The 22,908-nt window shown below is 40.1% G+C and overlaps 1 protein-coding gene across 2 annotated transcripts in view; it reads left to right on the top strand.

Annotated features, from left to right (window-relative positions):
* Window positions 1–429: 429 nt before the first annotated feature.
* CCDC171 (coiled-coil domain containing 171) overlaps window positions 430–22,908 on the top strand; it is a 335,855-nt gene continuing 313,376 nt past the window's right edge. For both annotated transcript variants that reach the window (XM_049769310.1, XM_049769319.1), the window contains exons 1-5: window positions 430–523; window positions 4,641–4,776; window positions 7,732–7,906; window positions 18,134–18,324; window positions 19,102–19,233. In XM_049769310.1, coding sequence (XP_049625267.1) covers window positions 480–523; window positions 4,641–4,776; window positions 7,732–7,906; window positions 18,134–18,324; window positions 19,102–19,233 — 678 coding nt within the window. In that variant the 5' untranslated portion in view covers window positions 430–479. The remainder of the gene's footprint in view (window positions 524–4,640; window positions 4,777–7,731; window positions 7,907–18,133; window positions 18,325–19,101; window positions 19,234–22,908) is intronic.

Consider the following 22,908-nt stretch of genomic DNA (forward strand, 5'->3'; position numbering starts at 1 on the left):
CTTAAGTAGGGGCCGGCGAGGTGGTGCTAGAGGTAAGGTGTCTGCCTTGCAAGCGCTAGCCAAGGGAAGATCGTGACCTTGATCCCCCAGCGTCCTATATGGTCCCCCCAAGCCAGGTACAATTTCTGAGCGCTTAGCCAGGAGTAATTCCTGAGCATCAAATGGGTGTGGCCCGAAAACAAAAATAAATAAATAAATAAATAAATAAATAAATAAAGCTTAAGTAAATACTATTTACTATTTGTTATGCTTAAAAATAAAAATCAAAGAACTAAAGGCACATCATCTGTAGTTTCATGAATCACATAAATCACATACACACATGCACACATACACACATATACATACATATATGTCTCTTTTTACAGATTTCATCCCATCTAATGTACAAGCCAGATATCTTGAAAAAAATTTAATCATCAACAACAAAATATATTGCTAAGAAACTGGGATATTTTGAAAGAATTGGAAGACTTACCATGAGTTTAAACACTTCAATTCATGTCACTAGTGATAGTCAAAGGTAAGCCTGCATGCTCTTCTTAGTTGAGTGATGCTTTTGGTTGCAAGGAACCAGAAGAGCAGCAAATGAATTGTAAGTAAGTGGGTAATAGGGCAGGCGTACTGTTAGAATTCTCATGGTAAGGGAAGCATAAAAGTCCTAGGACTGAAGGGGAGTAAAGCAAGCCTCTTGAGATCCGGGACTAGATCAAGACGCTGCACCTTTCTGTGAGCTCAGTCTACACTAGTGTTGACTTTCTCCTGTGCCTGATCACTGGCTTACTCTTTTCTAATTCTTCAAATATTTTCTGATATTTCCACACACTTACCTTTCTGGGTAGATGCTACTTAAACTTCCACGTTCTCTCTAGGACTCTAATCCTATTTTCTTCATTATTCCAGTTCACAACTAATGTTTAAGCAGTTTTTATTTAAAGATTTTTTTTCAAGGGCTAAAGAGATAATATGATGGGTAGGATTTCTTGAGCAGAGCACCTTCAGTGTTCCTGACACTCTGATAATCTATTTTAGAAATAGGATTTTATATGTGTGTACATATATGCATGTGTATGTATATATATATATATATTTTTTTTTTTTTTGTGGTTTTTGGGTCACACCCGGCAGTGCTCAGGGGTTATTCCTGGCTCCAGGCTCAGAAATTGCTCCTGGCAGGCACGGGGGACCATATGGGGCACCAGGATTCGAACCTATGACCTCCTGCATGAAAGGCAAACGCCTTACCTCCATGCTATCTCTCCGACCCCATGTGCATGTATATTTAATGTAAACAATGCACATATTGTATTACAATACATATGAACAAAAATATAACATGAGTTAGCTATTGATGTTTTTATGTATATTATACAAACTTTATTTTATTTTATTTTGGGTGTTTTGGGCCACACCCAGTGATGCACCGGGGTTACTCCTGGCTATGTGCTCAGAAATCGCTCCTGGCTTGGGGGACCATATGGGACATGGGAGGATTGAACCATGGTCCGTCCTAGGTTAGTGCGTGCAAGGCAAATGCCCTACTGCTTGTGCCACTGCTCTGGCTTCACAAACTTTTATCTTGTGGAAATATAAATATTTTATATAAATATATTTTTAAAATTTGTAATATTTTAATTATTTTTGGATTTTGGACAATAGTCAATGATGCTTGACATCTGCTGCTGCCTCTGTATTTGTGGTACAGGGGATCAGAATAGTGTTGGTTACAAAGGCATGTGCTATCACTCTGACCCCTCATGTGCTTTTTAACCATCTGTACTTCTTCTTTGAGGAAATGTCAGGACAGGGATTTCTTAATCACCAATCACTATTTTTTTTTTGTTTTTTTTTTTTTTGTTTTTGTTTTTGGGTCACATCTGGCAGTGCTCAGGGGTTACTCCTGGCTCTATGCTCAGAAATCACTCCTGGTAGGCTCAGGGGACCATATGGGATGCCGGAATTTGAACCATCAATTACCTCTGCATGCAAGGCAAACACCGTACCTCCATGTATCTGGCCCCTCTTAATCACCATTTTCAAAGGCATTGCTAATTACTGAATTATTGCACGCTTTGGTGTAAATCAGATTGCTTTTCCTACTGATGGCTTTTTGTTTTGTTTTTGTTTTTGAGCCACACCCATTGATGCTTAGGGGTGACTCCTGGCTATGCACTTAGAAATTGCTCCTGGCTTGGGGGACAATATAGTATACTGGGGGATCAAACTGAGGTCTGTCCTAGGCTAGTGTATGAAAGGCAGACAACTTACGCCTTGCACCACCACTTTGGCCCACTACTGATAGCTTTGAATTAAACATTTTTAGGTAAATCAGTGACTGCTTGTGTAGCTTTTCAGTATTCAGTGTAGTATTGCTATTATCTCATTTTATATACTTTCTATAGATTTTTGTGCCTACTTATCACTTTATATTTTCTTTGATGTTATTTTAATGTTCCTCTCCTTTGTGGGTGGAGGTGAGAGAAAGGGTAGGAAGGAGACTATTTTTTGGAGCTAGATATAAAGTAAGGATATATATATATATATATATATATATATATATATATATATATATATAAAGTAGGGATATGTTCTATCTCAGAACCACATCCTGGTCCTAGTCTGCTATCTTTATCTATCTATCTATCTATCTATCTATCTATCTATCTATCTATCTATCTATCTATCTATCTTTGGTTTTTGGTCACACCTTGTGGTGCTCAAGGTTACTCCTGGCTCTGCATTTAGGAATTACTCCTGCAGGTGCTCAACATATGGGATGCTGAGGATTGAACCTGGGTGAAACACCTGCACTACTCACTATACTATCTTTCTGACCCCTAGCCTGCTACTATCTATCTATCTATCTATCTATCTATCTATCTATCTATCTATCTATCTATCTATCTATCTATCTATCTATCTATCTACCTACCTACCTACGTATCTATCTGTCATCTATCTATCTGTCATCTATCTATCTGTCATCTATCTATCTATCTATCTATCTATCTATCTATCTATCTATCATCTATCTATCATCTATCTATCTATCAATCATCTATCATCTATCTTTTGGTTTTTGGTTCACATCCGGCAGTGCTCAGGGGTTACTCTTGGCTTTGCCTTTATAAATCGCTCCTGGCTGTCTAGAAGGACCATTATGGAGTGCTGGGATTTGAACCACCACCCATCCTGGGTCTGCTGCGTGCAAGGCAAACACCCTACCACTGTGCTATCTCTCCATCCCCTAAATCTACTATTTTTTTTGAGGGGGGGCCACACCCTGTGATGCTCAGGGGTTACTCCTGGCTATGAGCTGAGAAATTATCCCTGGCGTGGGGGACCATATGGGACGTTAGGGGATTGAACTGTGGTCCATCCTAGGCTTGTGCCGGCAAGGCAGACGCTTTACTGCTTGCACCACTGTTCTGGCCCCTAGTCTACTTTTTTCTGTTGTTGTTTTTTGGTTTTTTTGGGTCACACCCAGCAGCTCTCAGGGGTTACTCTTGGCTCTATGTTCAGAAATTGCCCCTGGCAGGCACAGGGGACCACATGGGATGCCAGGATACGAATCACCATCCTTTAGTATGAAAGGCAAACGCCTTACCTCCATGCTATCTCTCCGGCCCCCCTAGTCTGCTATTTTAACAGAAAACTTCATTCTCTTATTTGTAATTATTTTTTTGTAATTTTTATTGTTTATAATAAATGTTATTTATAAAGCAAAAGAAAAAAAAAGGCAAAAAATAGGATCCAGGAGATAGTATAGTATTTAGCACATGTGGTTACCCTAAGTTCAACCCTGGCACTTCATGGTCTCAACACTATGATCCTGGAGGACTTCAACATCACCAAGATGACTCTGGTAATCCATCTCACCCCAGGATCAGAACACCCATGGGAGCTTGGGGTTTTTGCATTGAGTTGCCAGCACAGGTGACTAAAAATTGCCAGTGGGGTACACAGGCCTGTTGATAGCTTTGGAGGTCCTTCCCACCAATATAATAAAATACAAACCAAAAAAAAATTCAAGAATGTAGTTTCTCCCTAACTCACCAGCAGTAACAGAATCAGATGACCTCTAAATATCAGTTGTGAATAATGTGGCGTTTCTCACTGGGCAGTAATTTGTCTCTAGTTCGATATCACTCTACATTCTATCTGGCTTTCTCAATGGGTATCTTTTACTTGACTACGTATTTCTGAGACAAAGGCCATATTGTGTTCCCTGTGTTTTTTTGGGGGGTTTTGAGTCATAGTGGGAGACCATTTGTGGTGCCCTTGGGACCCAGATAAGCTGCTTGACAGGCAAGCATCTTACAACCTATACTAGCTCTCCAGTTCTTCCTTGTGTGTTTATTTTTATCAAAGTTATTAGAAATATACAAAATTTGAACTATATAGATGAGAACTACATTTTTTTTGTTTTTGTTTTTTGTTTTTTGGGCCACACCTGGCGATGCTCGGGGTTACTCCTGGCTGTCTGCTCAGAAATAGCTCCTGGCAGGCACGAGGACCATGTGGGACACCGGGATTTGAACCAACCACCTTAGGTCCTGGATCGGCTGCTTGCAAGGCAAACACCGCTGTGCTATCTCTCCGGGCCCGAGAACTACATTTTTTATGATCTCGTTTTATAGGTTGAAGACTGCCTCACCTGATCTAAAACAAATGCTTAAAAGTGAAACAGATATGGATATTACTGCTGATCTCAGAAAGAAACTCCATCGGGCAAAGAAAGAAAAATTGGAAATAACAACCAAGCATAATGCTGAGGTAGAATTTTCCCCCTCTTAAATAGTGTTTGATTATCATGGATAATACAGAGTTTGTTGGTAAAATATTTTTTATGCTAGATATATTTTATATTATAAACTGTTTAGCATTTGTCACTATTATTCTTATGCTTAACACTGATTTAATTTGGTTGAAATACGTAGATGTGTTCATTCTACAAAGTAGAGATTCAAGGACTAAATTTTATGTTGTCTTAAATATTTTTGTTTTGTTTTTCAGTCACAAGCAGGGGTGCTTAGGTGATGGACATGGTGTTAGGGAGTCATTCCTAGGGGAGTACTATGAGGCTTCCCGCATACAAAGTATGTGTTTCAGCTTTGAAAATTATCTGCCTAGGCCTTTGACATTTTTCCTGTGTATGGGAAATAAATACTGATTTCCTATCCTACCTTTCCTGTTGTGAAACATTTGAGGAAAGATTTAAAATATATCCCTTTTTTTTTTTCTGGGCCACACATGGCAGTGCTCAGGGGCATTCTCACTTTGCACTCAAGAATTATACGTGGGGGCACAGGACGGGGGTGGGGTTGGGTGTTCGGGATGAACTTGTGTTGACCATGTGCAAGGCAAGTGACATATCCATTGTTCTGTCTCTTCTGCTCCCTACAGCATATTCTTGTGGCAATGCTGCATCAGGAACTTTCAGTTAAGAAGTCTGGGAACTAATAGAAAGGTCCATTACATGTTTTGGAGGCTCAAGTCAGGATTGTGTTTATTAGCCTTAATTTTTCTTTGTTTTAAATCAAATAATGCTTTAGAACTGCTTGCACATTCCTAGATGTGGAGGGGGCACATCTTATTAAGCTGTTGTGCTATGTAAGTAGTCTGTGCTCCTTTTACAACTGTAAAAGGCACATGGAATTCATATTTGTAGTAGAGGCACATAAGTTATAGCTGTGCTGCCTACACATGTGCTCTCTAGAGGTCTACTTTCTGGGCACGTGCACATTTTTAGTAATGGTGTATATTTGTGTATGCAAGCATATCCCCCCCAAATCACCTCTTTTGGTAGTGCTTTGACATACCTGGCTGCTGTAAGACATCCAGCTGCTTGTGGCTCCAGAGATTATGACAATAAAGCTGCCTAAATTATGCTTGAGAATGTGGGACTTGGGTGGTAGTGAGGGAGGGTGAATTTATGATCACATGTTTGCAGGACAGGTTTTCAAAGTCCTTGCATTTGTCCTCTGGATCACGTTTGACCTCTTATAAAATGTAGTTCATATGCTTTTGTATATCATTTGACTCTTTAGACCAGGCTTTTTATAATGTTTGCTTTTATTTCTGTGATTACTTGACACATAGTAAGTGTTTAATATAATTTAATGAATTGTCGATTAGATCATCAAATTTCAGAGTGGGAAAGAACCTCATAAATCATGTTTCAATTTCTGGCCTGTCTTGTGTCATACTACTTTAGGGAGTTCAGTAGTAGTTCAATTAGAACTAATTTATTATAACTCTGAAAACTGACATTTTTATTACTTCATTTCTATCAGTAACTTATAACCAAGAAAAATAACATGAAATATTTGCTAAACTATATTTTCATACAGTTTGCTTCTTGATTTTATTAGGGACTAGAAGAGAGAATGATTTTTCAGGTGCCTACTACTCATTGTACAATTAAAAATAATTCTTTCTTGGGGCCAGAGAGATAGCATGGAGGTAGGGCATTTCCCTTTCATGCAGAAGGACGGTGGTTCGAATCCTGGCATCGCATTATGGTCCCCGGAGCCTGCCAGGAGTGATTTCTGAGTGCAAAGCCAGGAGTAACCCCTGAGCGCTGCTGGGTGTGACCCCCCCCCCCAAAAAAAAAAACAAAGAGTTAAAAAAATTCTTTTTTTTTTTTTTTGTTTTTTGGGTCACATCTGGTGGCGCTCAGGGGTTACTCCTGGCTCTTCACTCAGAAATTGCTCCTGAAAAAAAAATAGAGAGAAATTGCTCCTGGCAGGTTCAGGGGATCATATGGCATGCCAGGATTTGAAACACCATCTGTCCTGGATCGGCTGCATGCAAGGCACACACACTACTGCTGTGCTGTCTTTCTGGCCTCAATTCTTTCTTTTTATTGCTTTTGTTTTTTGGGCCACACCTGGTGATATTCAGGGTTTATTCTTGGTGTTGTTAGGACTCTGAGTCCTAATCTGTGTTGTTCCATGGATCATCACGCATATACTGCTTAAATGTCAGTCACATTTAAGGCAAGACCCCTACTTGCTGTACAGTCTGCTTGCTGTACTATTGTTCTTGCCCTAATTCATTTCTTACATATTATTTTCTTTTTTTCTTTTTTTTTTTGGTTTTTGGGCCACACCCGGCATTGCTCAGGGGTTACTCCTGGCTGTCTGCTCAGAAATAGCTCCTGGCAGGCACAGGGGACCATATGGGACACCGGGATTCGAACCAACCACCTTTGGTCCTGGATCAGCTGCTTGCAAGGCAAACACCGCTGTGCTATCTCTCCGGGCCCATCTTACATATTATTTTCTAATTAAAATTTGTACTTTTTTTGGGCCCAAGAGATAGCATGGAGGTAGGGCGTTCGCTTTGCATGCAGAAGAACAGTGGTTTGAATCCCAGCATCCCATTTGGTCCCCTGAGCCTGCCAGGATTGATTTCTGAGCAGAGCCAGGAGTAACCTAGCGCTGTTAGGTGTGACCCAAAAAACAAACCAAAAAAATTGTGTCTTTTTAGTTTTGAGATTAAATTCCAATTTTTTCTCTAGTGAATTATCTAAAATAGGAAAATTAATGAATGCTATTTGCTGAGTTAAATGAATGCTTCTCTTCACTCTTTCAGAAAGATACATTAGTAAAGTACAGTTTTATAAATATATGTTTGTCTAAGAGACTTAAATGTTTGAGGGCATAATCTCATAATCCTGGAGATAATATTTAATATTGGTTCATGATACTTGCACTCTACTTTCAGCTGGCAAATTATGAGAGCCAGATTGCGAAGTTGCGATGTGAGGTTGAAAAAGGAGAGGCATTGCGGCAAAGTCTAGAGTATGACCTGGCTGTTGCGAGAAAGGAAGCTGGTCTTGGAAGACGGGCTGCTGAAGAGAGATTGGCTGAGGCTCATAGGATCCACGAAAAGCTCTGTGGTAAGACTGTTTCTGCTTCTTGTAGGGCTGTGACTTTATTTATTTATTTATTTATTTATTTATTTATTTATTTTTGGTTTTTGGGTCACACCCGGCAGCACTCAGGAGTTACTCCTGACTCTATGCTCAGAAATCACTCCTGGCAGGCTTGGGGGGGGGATCATTTGGGATGCTGGGATTCAAACCACTGTCCTTCTGCATGCAAGGCAAATGCACTACCTCTCCATAATAAAATGCTATCTCTCCAGCCCCAAGACCTTATTGTATATTATTGCTTATATTGTTTATACATTCTATCTGTATAGGGGCAAAGGTATGGGTATTGTTTGTGCTTAGATGGATAGAATTTTTTTTTTTTTTTTTTTGGTTTTTGGGCCACACCTGGCGGTGCTCAGGGGTTACTCCTGGCTGTCTGCTCAGAAATAGCTCCTGGCAGGCACGGGGGACCATACGGGATGCCGGGATTCGAACCAACCACCTTAGGTCCTATATTGGCTGCTTGCAAGGCAAATGCCGCTGTGCTATCTCTCCGGGGGATAGAATTTTTTTGTCCTTTTTTTTGGTTTTTGGGTCACACTCGGTGGCTCTTAGGGTTACTCCTGGCTCTGCGCTCAGAAATCACTCCTGGCAGGCACGGGGGACCATATGGGATGCCAGGATTTGAACCACTGTCCATCTTGGATTGGCTGCTTGCAAGGCAAACGCCCTACTGCTGTGCTATCTCTCCGTCCTTAGATGAATAGATTTTTCTGAGTGTGCGAAGTCTCTGACAATAATAACATTCTTGGTCTATTATTTTAAGTTTATGAATGCATGGAAAAATGATTCAAAATTCTGCTTAATCACATTTTTAAGAATTTTTGTCCCATGAATAATCAGTAGCTTAAAAAATATTGTAGGCCTCCTATCACATATAGTCTGAATCAGAATTTTTAGCTTGAGAATCAACATATGTAATTAGTGCAGCAGGTGATTTTGCTCATTGACTAGCTGTAGAAAACACTTAGAGTGTGTCTGGAAAAGAAGGAAATGGGTTTGGCTCCGAAAGCTAGCTAGCACTTTTTTGGGAAGGGGTTTGGCCATATCCAGAAGTGCTGTGGGTTATTACTGCCTCTGTGCTGGGGATCAGTCCTGTTTGCGGGAACCATGTTGTGCAGAAGATCTAATTGCTATAGGCCAAAACAGGGCAATCACTTTAACCCTTGTACTCCTTTCTTCAGCCCCCAAAGCTATCTTTTCTATGACATATATGGAAATTTAAAAATTTTTAAATTTTAGTGTAATGTAAAGAAATGTGCCTTGGTAAGTATAAACTTTTTCTCCCTGTAGCCCTCCCCATAAGTATAAACTCTTAATCTTGATGGACGCCAGATCATGTAATAGTGTTATTAGAAGCTACCACAAGGATAACTATAATAATGATTATTTTTTGGTGTTTGGCCAACACTGTGAAATGCTCAGGAGTTCACCGGCTGATCTTGTGATGCTTGGGGGATCACATGGGATGCCAGGGATTGAATTCGGATCAGCTGCTTGTAAAACAATTACCCAACTCCTTATACTCTTTTTCTAGACACCCTTCCCATGATTTTTTTGGGAGTCACATCCGGCAGCACTCAGGAGTTACTCCTGGCTCTGTGCTCTGAAATCGCTCCTGGTAGGCTTGGGGGACCATCTGGGATGCCGGGATTTGAACCACCATCCTTCTACACTCAAAGCAAATGCCCTACCTCTATGCTATCTCTCTAGCCCCACCCCATGATTTTTTTTTTTTTTTTTGGTTTTTGGGTCACATCCGGCAGTGCTCAGGGATCACTCCTGGCTCCACGCTCAGAAATCGCTCCTGATAGGCTCAGGGAACCATATGAGATGCCAGGATTTGAACCACAGTCCTTCTGCATGCAAGGCAAACACCTTATCTCCATGCTATCTCTCTGGCCCAGCCCCCATGATTTTTTAATAGCAAAGTTTTATTTACATTTTTGCCTTGTTTAGAATCAGTTAGTAACCACTGTTTTGATATCTGTCTTCATATATATTGTGCTTGTGAGTTCATTCATATTTTGTCATATTATATGAATAATAAAATTTATATTGAGTATATGACATCATATTAATTATATTGTGTGACTGACCATTTATTTTATCCATCTGCAGTTGGTGAGCATTTTGGTAGTATACAACTTTGGATGTTAAAAATAATATTACAATTATAATTCTTTTATTCTTTTTTGTTTTGGGGCCACAGCCAGCTTTGCTTAGGGCTCACTCCTGGTGGGTCCTGGGGAACAATATGGGGTGCCAGGGATCAGACCTGGGTAGCTGTGTGCAAGGTAAAAGCTCTATTTGTGCTATTATTGCTCTGGTCCATAATGTTAGTCTTGTACACAGATGTTACCTAGAAGAAAACTGAACACACATTCAGAAAAATTATTTATTGATTGATTCATTGATTGGTTTTTGAGTCACACCTGGTGCCACTCAGGAGTTATTCCTGGCTCTGTGATTAGTAATTACTCCCGGCAGACTCCAGGGACCATATAGGATGCTGAGGGATCAAACCTGGGTCAGTTGTGTGCAAGCCTTACTCACTGTGATGTCACTCTAGCATCTCAGAAAATTTAAATTTAGGTCCTTGTTTTATCACTTAGTTACTAATATGAAACTTAGAATGTTCTAAGGATGAAATAGGAAAATCAGAGTGTTTTGTCAACTGTATGAAGCCAAACAAATTTTGAGTTATAATTATCGTAAAGGTTATCTGTAATCTTGGCTAACTATTTTTTTGTTATTTGTCTAAGGATTTTTAGTTACCTTTGATGTAATATCTTTGATATGTAATAACTGTCTTTCTTAAATAAAAATTTGAAAGTTCCTAGATTTTATATATATATATATATATATATATATATATATTTAAGAACAATTATTTTATTATAAGGAAATTGATTTTTAGGGACAGTAGCAAGTTAACTTGCCCAAAGTATCTGATTTCAACTGATACTTTTCAGAGGAAGATAGTGAAATAGAATTAACAACATGAAAAATGCTTAGCCTTGGGCCCGGAGAGATAGCATGGAGGTAAAGCACTTGCCTTGCATACAGAAGGTCGGTGGTTCAAATCCCGGCATCTCATATGGTCCCCCCAGCCTACCGGGGCAATTTCTGAGCTTAGAACCAGGAGTAACCCCCAAGTACTGCCAGGTGTGACCCAAACCCCCTCCCTCCAAAAAATGCTTAGCCTTCCTTGTCATTGTGGAAAAGCAAATTAAAACCATTGTCATATAGTCCTCAGAAACTAATTGAAAAGGATGTTAATACCAAATGTTGGGGGGCATGCAGAGCAACTGGAACTCTCATTTTGTTAATATGGGACTAAAATGGGATAAATATTTGGGAAAAAAGTTGACAACTTATTTTGGGGGGTACAGCCAATAGGGGCTGGGGCATGTTTACCATCATTGAACCCAGAGCTCCCACTACAAAATGTGCTCCAGCCCATTGAGCCATCTCTGTTGCTCATGACAACCTCTTTTATTTTTTATTTTTTATTTTTTTTTGGGTCACACCCAGCGGTGCTCAGGGGTTACTCCTGGCTGTCTACTCAGAAATAGCTCCTGGCAGGCACGGGGGACCATATGGGACACCGGGATTCGAACCAACCACCTTTGGTCCTGGATTGACTGCTTGCAAGGCAAACGCCGCTGTGCTATCTCTCCGGGCCCGACAACCTCTTTTAAAATAAATGTGTATTTATTCTATGACCCATCAGTTTCATTCTTTGCGTTTTCCCAAAAAATATTTCCCACAGAAGACAAGAACATGAATTTCATAGTAACTATATTCATGACATCTCAGATCTGGAAAAAAATGAAAGCCATATGTACATTCATTAGAGAATGAAGAAGCAATTTGTATTACATTTATACAATGAAATTCTATTCAGTAGTAGAAATGAACCCACTATCAGTACATGAAAATCTGAACCTTGGAAGTATTGTACCTAATGAAACTTTATACACGAAAGGATATTCTATCTGATCCACTTAGATGAAATTCAATGACAGAAATCTACCATTTGTTGGTGAGGAAAAAATAAGAACAATGGTTACCCAAGGAATGGGTTGGCAAAACTGATTGGGAAAAATTAGGAGTAAACATTCTGGGTTGAAAGTAATAGTGTATCTGTTGATAGGGGACTTCGTTACCTGATTATACACTTATGGTTTATGCATTTCACTATCTGTATATTTTTTTTGTTTTGGTTTTTGGGCCACACCCATTTGACACTCAGGTGTTTCCCCTGGCTATGCGCTCAGAAATCGCCCCTGGCTTGGGGGGACCATATGGAACGCCGGGGGATCGAACCACAGTCGCGATCTTTCCTTGGCTAGCACTTGCAAGGCACCTCTAGCGCCACCTTCCCGGCCCCTATCTGTATATTTTTTATCTGAAAAACAAAACAACACACAAAAAAAGTAAAAACACTATTCAATTTTGGTTAGTAATAATGTTGAACTATTAGAAGTCAAATGTATATATATTTGAAATTTTCTTTGAAATGCAGGGATAAGTATGATAGCCTGTTGAAGGAATAAATGAATGTGTGTATTAATCCGTGATAAGGCAAATGTAGCATAATGTTAACAATTTTAGAACATTTGTTGTGGGCATATGGGTATTCACTCTATGCTACCTTTGACTTTCTCTTTTTTTTTTTTTTTTTTTCGTTTTTTGGGCCACACCCGGTGACGCTCAGGGGTTACTCCTGGCTATGCGCTCAAAAGTCGCTCCTGGCTTGGGGGACCATATGGGACGCCAGGGGATCAAACCGAGGTCTGTCCAAGGCTAGCGCTGGCAAGGCAGACACCGTACCTCTAGCGCCACTGTGCCGGCACCAACTTTCTATATTTTTATATAAAAACGTTTATATAAAATTAATAAAATATTTAGAGTAGGGGAGCCAGAGAGACAGCATGGAGTAGGGTATTTGCCTTGCATGCAGAAGGACGGTGGTTCAAATCCTGGCATCCCATATGGTCCCCTGAGTAGAGCGAGGAGTGACCCTTGAGCACTGCTGGGTTTGACCTAAAAACCAAAAAAAAAAAAAATTAGAGTAGGGTAAAACAATTCAATTAAATTATGAATATAAAAAAGGATAAAACTATTGAAGGAAAAGTAGACATGAAAAAGACAATTTTGGGGATTAGAAAGCAAGTGATTTAACTGAACTGAGAGATCAGAATTCTATGCCAGGAATGGGGAAAACTGGAAAACAATTTGTTAGAAAGTTGAAAGGCATATGAACTGCAAGCATCAGATAACCTTTGATAATAGCATTGGGACTTGCCTTGTGGATAAATTGAATAGAGTTGAACAAAAGCTGTTTGCCCCTTTCCAAGAGCAATTTATGATGGATTTGTTCACATTTTCCTAGTTTAAGTCAGACATAAAATAGTTTGGCAGAAATAGGATGATGGTATACTTAATATTAAGGAACTGTTCCAGTTTTCTTTTTCTATTGTGTTCCTCAAATGTTAGTATCTGGGTTTCTATCCTTTGGCTTGGGAATATAGAAGACTTATTATTATTATTTTTTGGTTTTGGGGCCACACCCAGAAGTGTTTAGGGGCTACTCCAGGTCTCTGCTCAGAAATCGCTCCTGGCAGGCACAAGGGACTATATGGGATGCTGAGATTCGAACCACCATTAGTTCTGAGTCTGCCACGTGCAAAGCAAACGCCTTACCACCGTGCTATCTATCCGGCCTCTGCAAGGCTTATTTTTTACTTACACTCCTGGGGTTGTGCTCAGGAGCTGTTCTTGGTTATTTCTCAGGGCTTGAATTATGGTCCAGTCCCTAGACTATCTATCTGGCCTTAGAAGGCTCTTTTATGTATCACCTCATCATATAAACTTGATGGTGGGGTTTTTCTCATAAGTGGCCCAGCCAGAACTTCTTCCCATGACAATCATAGTTGTGGCGCTCTACTCTTTTTTTTTTTGGGGGGGGAGGTTGTCACACCCAGCAGTGCTCAGGGGTTACTCCTGGCTCTGTGCTCAGAAATCACTCCTGGCAGGCTCGGGGACCATATGGGATGCCGGGATTCGAACCACCATCCTTCTGCACGCAAGGCAAATACTTTACCTCCATGCTATCTCTCTGGCCCCAGTGTTCTTTTTTTTTTTTTTTTTTTTTTTTTGGTTTTTGGGCCCCACCCGGCATTGCTCAGGGGTTACTCCTGGCTGTCTGCTCAGAAATAGCTCCTGGCAGGCACAGGGGACCATATGGGACACTGGGATTCAAAGCCGCTGTGCTATCTCTCCGAGCCCCAGTGCTCTACTCTTTTTTTTTTTTTTTTTTTTTTTTTTGGTTTTTGGGCCACACCCGGTAACGCTCAGGGGTTACTCCTGGCTATGTGCTCAGAAGTTGCTCCTGGCTTGGGGGACCATATGGGACACCGGGGGATTGAACCGCGGTCCGTCCAAGGTTAGTGCAGGCAAGGCAGGCACCTTACCTTTAGCGCCACCGCCCGGCCCCATCTACTCTTAAGATCAGAATCTAAGCAGTAGATTGAATGAGTCTAGAAAAGGCATGTTGTTTTATAATCACCCCTAATTGAGAGTGGATAGCCAAGTATTACAAGGTATTTGAGGGGAGCTTCTAAAATGGAGAGAAAATATCCATTAGGAAGAATCAGAATTTTTTTGTTTTGTTTTTTTGGGTCACACCTGGCAGTGCTCAGGGTCTACTCCTGGCTCTATGCTCAGAAATCGCTCCTAGCAGGCTCAGGGGACTATATGGGATGCCGGGATTCAAATCATCATCCTCTGTGTCTAAGGCAAACGCCTTACCGCTATGCTATCTCTCTGGCCCTGAATCAGAATTTTTTTATGGAGAAGATTTGATAAACAAGAAGAGTTAATGTCCTCAGAGCTAAAAAGAACATATGCTATCTATGAGGAAAAAATCAGATGCCATAAAAAACCTCTTAGATATTAATATAATGTGAAACCAGAAATAAAAACATGTCAATAGAAACATTGGAAAATAAAGATTAAATAAATTTAGAAATTAGACTAAACAAAACTAAGGTGGAAATAGGGGAGAAAATACAAGAAATGTGGAGGAATGATTGTAATAGTAGGGCATTTGACAGAAAGAGATATAATAGATGCACAAATCATCAATGAAATTATTCAAAACATCTCAGAACTGAAGGCTGTGTGTTGTGAGAGTGAAAAAGTTCATTGATTACTCATCACTGAGTAAAGAAAGAAATTCACCAAAAGTATAATATAATATTTCAAAAACTAGAGGCAATAAGAAGATGCTCAAATTTTCTAAGGAAAAGATAAAAAAAATAGGCCATGTGTGAAGGATCACGAATCAAACTCTCTCTCTCGCTCTCAAAAAAATAGATCATGTATGAAGGATCAGGAATCAAACTCTCTCTCTCTCTCTCTCTCTCTCTCTCTCTCTCTCTCTCTCTCTCTCTCTCTCTCTCTCTCTCTCTTGCTCTCTCTCATTTTTGAGCTAGTTCTGGAGTTGTCCCAAGTATTTTACCAGCAATAATGAATGCTAGACCATGGAATCATGACTTGTAGAGAGGACGACTCAAGTGGAGGGAGATTTTCTTTTTATTTTGGGGCCACATTGGTGAGGTTTGGGAGCTACTTCCCAAGGGGTGTTCATGGATCTTACAGAGCAAGGATTGAACCTATGACTCCTCCAGCATGCAAAAAGTGTTTCAGGGAGTTTGAACCATCTCCCTAGCCTGAAAGGAAGATTTTTTTGGGTACTTTTCTTTTTGCTTTTGTTTTGAGACCACATCTGGCTGTCCTCAGGACCAGGATCTATGCTAAGAGATCACTCTTAGTGGTACACAGTGAATTAAATGCAATGTTGGGGATGAAACAAGGTTAGCAGTATGCAAGGCAGTTAGGCTGCTCACTGTACTATCTTCTTGGCCCTGAACCTTTTATATCTTTACAGTTTGAACCATTTGAATATATTTTCTCTCTTTTTTTGTTTTTTTTTGGGTCACACCCGGCAGCGCTCAGGGTTTATTCATGGCTCTATGCTCAGAAATCACTCCTGGCAGGCTCAAGGGACCATATGGAATGCTGGGATTCGAACCACTGATCTTCTGCATGCAAGGCAAACACCTTATCTCCATGCTATCTCTCTGACCCCTGAATATATTTTCTATTAAAATTAACTAATTTAAAGGTAATACTGTCATATGAACTAGCATGTTAAATCTAGTATCTACTTGGAATACTTGTGAATATTTTCTCATTTTCTTTCTTCCTTTTTTTTTTGATGGGGGGGTGATATCCCTGGCTCTCTGTTCAGAAATCACTCCTGGCAGGCACGGCAGACCATATGGGATGCCGGGATTTGAACCACTGTTCTGCATGCAAGGCAAACGCCTTACCTCCTTGCTATCTCTCTGGCCCCCATTATTTTATTTTCTTAATTTTTTTTTGTTTTTGTTTTTGGGTCACACCCGGCAGTGCAAGACAAATGCTCTACCCCTTGCTATTGTTCCAGCCCCTTTTGTTCCACTTTTTGTGGGAGTTTTCTTAAGTAGTACTTAGAGAACCCTAGAGTCACCCTTGGTGATGCTCTACCTGGAACTGTGAAGGCCCAACAGTTGTGGGGCCACCAGGGCCACCCAGTGGTAGTTGAGGACCATTCATGTACTCTATTTTTTTTTTTTTTTTGGTTCTTGTTTTTTGGATCGAACCTGGCAGTGCTCAGGGGTTACTCCTAGCTCTATGCTCAGAAATCACTCCTGGCAGGCTCGGGGGACCATATGGGATGTCGGGATTTGAACCATCGTCTCTCTGCATGCAAGGCAAATACCCTACCTCCATGCTATCTCTTTGGCCCCATGTACTCTATTCTTTAAGCTATCCTCCTGGCCCTTCATCACTTCTGGATATGATCTCAGAGCATTCCATGTAGTGAATTGGGAGGTTTTGGTGATTTTGAATAATTACCAGTTTCAGATATGAGTCAAACCCAACTTTAGGAGAATAAATAGTTATAGTTTTAAGGGTTGGAGCAATTATAGTTATTTACAGTCCTCTTTGTAAAATGTATCATCATTTATTTTGCATATATGCCGAAGGTCATATATAAAACTAATAAGCTATTGAGTAATTAATAGCAAAAAAGTAGTTAAAGAAAGTAGTTTTGAGAATGGAACAATAGTACAAAAAGTTGAACATTTGCTTTGCATGCAGATGATCCAGGTTCCATCGCTGGCCTCTCATATGGTCCCCTGAGCCTGCCAAGAGTGATTCCTGAAGGCAGAGCCAGGAATAACTTCTGAGAACTGCTGGGTGTGGCCCTGAAACAAAACAAATTCAAAATAGAAACAAAACAAAACAAAATTCGGTGCTGAGTGATATCCCAGAGGGCTAGTGCATGAGCTTTGTATGACCCTGGTTCAAATCCTTAGCACCATATGGTCCCCGGAGCCCTGCGGAAAAGTAGTCCCAGAACCTATATCTGCGAGTAGTCCCTGAGCACCATGAGGTGAGTGAGTGTCAAAAACAACACTTTCTTTCACACATATCAGGAAAATTAATCCTATATGTCGTCTCCCTCTTCCTTTTTGGGGCTCTATGATGGGACCCATGGAAGTTAGGGCACTTCTAGTGACTCTTGGCCAGTTGAGCCCATGGTTCAGTAAATGGACCTAAGAATATGTTGCTTTTCTGGTTTTGTATTGCTAGGGACCACCAACATCACTTGGGCAGAGTTCGAGGACCACCGTGACCAGACTAGACTGTACTTAGGGGTTTTGAGGTTGTACTTACGGGCTTATGGGCCATGTGATGCCAGGCATTGAATTGGTTTCGGGTTTAAGCAAGAGATGGGCTCAATTCTCTACTCTCGTAATTTTTGTCATAGTCTTTAATAATATTTGGTTAATTTTCTTGAATAAGAGTTAAAATAAGGTGCTAGAGATATGCTTACACTTGAACCTAGATATGCTTTTAAGAATCTTGAATTTGTCTGAAGGGGAATAAGAAATTGAGAAACCATAGAACAGTTTGATTCTGGGATGGTGAACTTTTCAATGTTTCTTGATTGAAGAGGTAAATGTTTTGTTCTGAGATTATGCTTTAAATGGAATCATTTCCAGTTCCTACTTTGTAGACTCTTACTGATCTTATTTTGATAGTATATTTTTAAAATATTTCCCATAGCTCAAAACACAGAACTTCAAGGAAAAGCAAGTGAGATTGAGAAATTATTCCAGATATCTCAGCAAAAATGGAAAGAAGAATGTAGAAGATTTGAGTGTGATTTGGAAGAAAGAGACAATATCATTCAAAATTGCAATCAAGAATATGATTTACTTATGAGAGAAAAAAGCAAATTAGAGAAAATGTTACAGGTAAAATGTTTTAATAAAGGATTTATTTCTGTATGTTACATTATTAAATTGTATTTTAAGTTATTTGAAGTTATCCTTGGAAAGAAAAAATAGCTACTCCAAAGCAGGAAAATCCGATTCCTTTCTGCCCTCCCATTCTCCCTCCCTTCCTCCCTTCCTTCGTTTATACTCCCTCCCTCTATGCCTCTTTCTTCTTTTATTTCAGAGTATTTTTGTTGATATATAGCATTTATGCTATTTATTTCATAAAAGTTTAAAATGTCTGGTCAAAATCTTAAAAGAACACTTATATGGATATATTCTAATAACCTATAGTACTTTAGGCTATGAAATTTGGAATTTTAGAAATGTGGGCCCTAGGTTTTGGTTTGAATATATAATAAATATAGAATAATATTTATAAATCTGATATAAACTTTATTAGCTATATAGAACACATTCTATATGGCATGATGAGTAAAATGTTTGGTGATTTTTGTTTTTGAGCTCTTTGGTGCTCAAGGCTTACTCTTACCTCTGGGTTCAAGGGTCATATCTTGTGATGCTGGGAGTCCTTATGTGGTGCTGGGTAGGCTACATGTGAGGCAGATCCCTCAGATTCTGCCTTATCTTTTTAGTTCCTCAGATCATTATCATCATTATGATGACAAAAAATGTCTTTCTATGGTTTTAATGAATTTTAGTTATCTGTAAAGAAGGACAGTACTTTGTACATTTAAACTTGGGAAGAAAGATAACTTACTTATAATAGTTAAGGAGGATTTTATTCTTATAAAGGATGCATTGGAAAACCATCAACAGGAGAAGAATGAGATGGAGTCTTTTATCAGGGAGACAGCATTGGAGGAGTTTAGATTACAAGCAGAAAAATGGGAAACAGAAAGAAGAGAGTTACAGTCTATAGTACAGGTATTTTAAAACAATAATTTAGTTCTTTTACATGTCTCCTTAACATGTCTAACACTTATAGTAATATCTTACTGCCATACTTGAAATATAGCATGTTCAAAGCAAAAATAATTCCTAATCTTAGTTTGGGAGGCCATAGTGGTTGTGATTGTATGGATAACTGTTACCAACTGCTGCTATTAGAATTAAATAAATGATATCCATTGCATAAATTGCATGAGTTTGAGAAGGACATCAGTATATCTAGCATTTTAGTTTTCTAAATTCTAAATAACAAAAGTTATTCACTTTTGTATTTATTTATTTATTTATTTATTTTGAACTTTGGATTGCCACAAAATTGGCAATGCTCAGGGGTTACTCCTATTTCTACATTCAGGAACTACCCTGGGTGGTACTCCTGGGAGGGGGAGCCATATGGGATGCTGGGAATCATACTCAGGTCGGTTGTGTACAAGGCAAGTTCCCTATCTACTGTACTATCTCTTCAGCCCCCTTTTTTGACATTTTTGTGGATTTAACCATACCCAGCTGTGTTTGTACTATTAGCTTGAAGTATGCTTTCTCTCTACCTCCTTATTTTTATAAATTAAAATGTGGAGCTATTAGTCTTTAGTATTATAAATAAATAGAGTAGAATTTTAGATAATAGGGGCCGGAGAGATAGTATGGTGTTTGCCTTGCATGCAGAAGGTTGGTGGTTCAAATCCCAGCGTCCCATATGGTCCCCTGAGCCTGCCAGGAACGATTTCTGAGTGTAGAGCCAGGAGTAACCCCTTAGCACTGCTGGGTGTGATCCTCCCAAATAAAAAAAAAAAAAGGAATTTTAGATAATAAAGAATGTTTACTAATTATAACATATAGTAATTTTGAATTCTTTTTAAAATTTCTTTTGTTTTTGTTTTTGGGTTACACCTGGCAGTGCTTAGGGGTTACTTCAGGCTCTATGCTCAGAAATCACTCCTGGCAGACTCGGGGGACCATATGGGATGCCGGGATTCTAATCACCTTGCATGCAAGGCAAACACCCTACCTCCATGCTATCTCTCCAGCCCCAGTTTTGAACTCTAAGAAGTACAGTTGCTTTCTTTTGTTCCTTCCTTTTGTTTTTGTGATGACTGGGATCATACAGATGCCTGGTGTGGGACACACACTCTTGAAGAGTCCAAGCATTCTTGACTGGTTGTTGCCACCTTTTTCAAGTTGTGGAACTCTCACACAGCGAGCTATACTGAAACAGAGGTCACACACTTAATTGTCAGGGGTCTTAAACAGAAGAGTTGCTGGGCTTGGGCTTGTGGGTCTTATCAGGGATCAGACCAGGGGCACACTGCTTGCAAAGCAGGCACTTGCTACGGATCTATCCTTCTGGTGCAAGCACAAGTTCTTAACTATTTTCTGCTCCCCTCCTCCCTCCGAACACCGAATCTTCAAGATGTCATGTAGGCCACCTCCAGGGTGACACTGGCTTTTCCTGGAACAGCTAGCACTGGATCCTCTGGCCCTAGCATTGAACTAGTCTGCCAGATGGACCAATTTTTGGCATCCCTGTTCTCTTTCTTGTCCCCCTAAAACTTTTCTGTAATCCAAACATACAGGGAATAGAAGGCATTTTTTTTGGGGGGGGGGCACACCCGGCAGTGCTCAGGGATTACTCCTGGCTGTCTGCTCAGAAATAGCTCCTGGCAGGCACAGAGGACCATATGGGACACCGGGATTCAAACCAACCACCTTTGGTCCTGGATCAGCTGCTTGCAAGGCAAACACCACTGTGCTATCTCTCCGGGCCTTCTTTTCTTTCTCTTTCTTTCTTCTTTCTTTCTTTCTTTCTTTCTTTCTTTCTTTCTTTTTTTTCTTTCTTTCTTTTCTTTCTTCTTTCTTTCTTCTTCTTTCTTTCTTTCTTTTCTTTCTTTCTTTCTTTCTTTCTTTTTCTTTCTTTCTTTCTTTCTTTCTTTCTTTCTTTTTTCTTTCTTCTTTCTTTCTTTCTTTCTTTCTTCTTTCTTTCTTTCTTCTTTCTTTCTCTCTCTTTCTTTCTTTCTTTCTTTTTTCTTTCTTTCTTTCTTTTCTCTCTCTCTCTCTCTCTCTCTTCCTTCTCTTTCTTTCTTTCTTCTTCCTCTCCTTCCTTCCTTCCTTCCTTCCTTCCTTCCTCCTTCCTTCCTCCTTCCTTCCTTCCTTCCTCCTTCCTTCCTTCCTTCCTTCCTTCCTTCCTTCCTTCCTTCCTTCCTTCCTTCCTTCCTTCCTTTTCCTTTCTTTCTTTTCTTTCATTTCCTTCCCTTACTGAGTCCCTGCTGTGGGTATTAAGGATATTAATTTGATTAGGAGTTGATTTCTGACCTGGGAGAACTCTAACAGAGACATGTAAAACAGAGGAAACAAGTTTTCTCCCAATATCAGAGTTATAGCATATATATTTGGTGTGACAATAGAATTTTTTTTGGGAGGCTAGGAATCATTAAGTTATATGGAGGTTTTTGAATGTTTCTAGACCCCAAAGTAAACTAGCAAATCATATCAAAAATAACTTTTTTAAATTTTGTGGGGGGTTTGCATTACACCTGGTGGTGCTCAGGGATTTGTCTGGCTTTGCACTCAGAAATCGCTCCTGGCAGGCTCAGGGGACCATATGGGATGCAGGGATTCAAACCACCATCTGTCCTGGATTTGCTGCATGCAAGGCAAATGCTCTGTTGCGTGCTATTTCTCTGACCCTTAAACAAAACTTTTGAATGTGTGGAAATTATATTGCAGTAGTTTTTTTGCCCACACAGCAGCATTCAGGTTACTCCAGGCTCTGCACTCAAAAATAACATCTGTTGAAAGGAAGAACTTGATCCCCACTGTGTGCACTTCAACATATGTATGATCCTGACCCCCCTCACCACCACCACCCCGCCCCCGGCACTGGAACCATATTGCCCCAAAGAGACAGTGGAATGCGGATCAAGGGAGGTAAGCTAGCACTGCCCCTCAAGGGCAGAACAAGAGGAGCCTGGCCACTCCACAGCTGTGCTCCTAGTCAGTGAACATCAGCATATAGAAAACACCATGCTGGGGCCGGGCAGTGGCGCTGGAGGTAAGGTGCCTGCCTTGCCTGCGCTAGCGTAGGACGGACCGCGGTTCGATCCCCCGGCGTCCCATATGGTCCCCCAAGAAGCCAGGAGCAACTTCTGAGTGCATAGCCAGGAGTAACCCCTGAGCGTCACAGGGTGTGGCCCAAAAACCAAAAAAAAAAAAAAAAAAAAAAAGAAAACACCATGCTACAAGTGTGACAGAGGGGAAGCAATGTAGGCCTCCATCATGCATAGAGAATGAAGATGGCAGCTCTGATGACCCGAAAAGTGCAGATAAGGACTTTAGAGAAGAAATATGGAGGATTCTCATAGAACTGAAAGATAAAATGATTCAAACTGAACAAACCACAAATAACAATCAATATGATATGAAAATAGAAATAATAGGAAATAAACTGAAATAATAGGAGTTAAAAACTTGGTAGAAGAAATGAAAACCTCTCTGAAAAGCCTCTCCAACAGAGTAACAGCAGCTTAGGACAGAATCAGTGAACTGGAAGATGAGATACATAATAACTCCATACAAAAGAAGAGACTGGAGGGACCGGAGAGATAGCATGGAGGTAAGGCATTTGCCTTTCATGCAGAAGGACCATGGTTCAAA

The sequence above is a fragment of the Suncus etruscus genome, chromosome 1 (genome assembly GCF_024139225.1).
Source record: "Suncus etruscus isolate mSunEtr1 chromosome 1, mSunEtr1.pri.cur, whole genome shotgun sequence".
NCBI classification, from domain to species: domain Eukaryota; kingdom Metazoa; phylum Chordata; class Mammalia; order Eulipotyphla; family Soricidae; genus Suncus; species Suncus etruscus.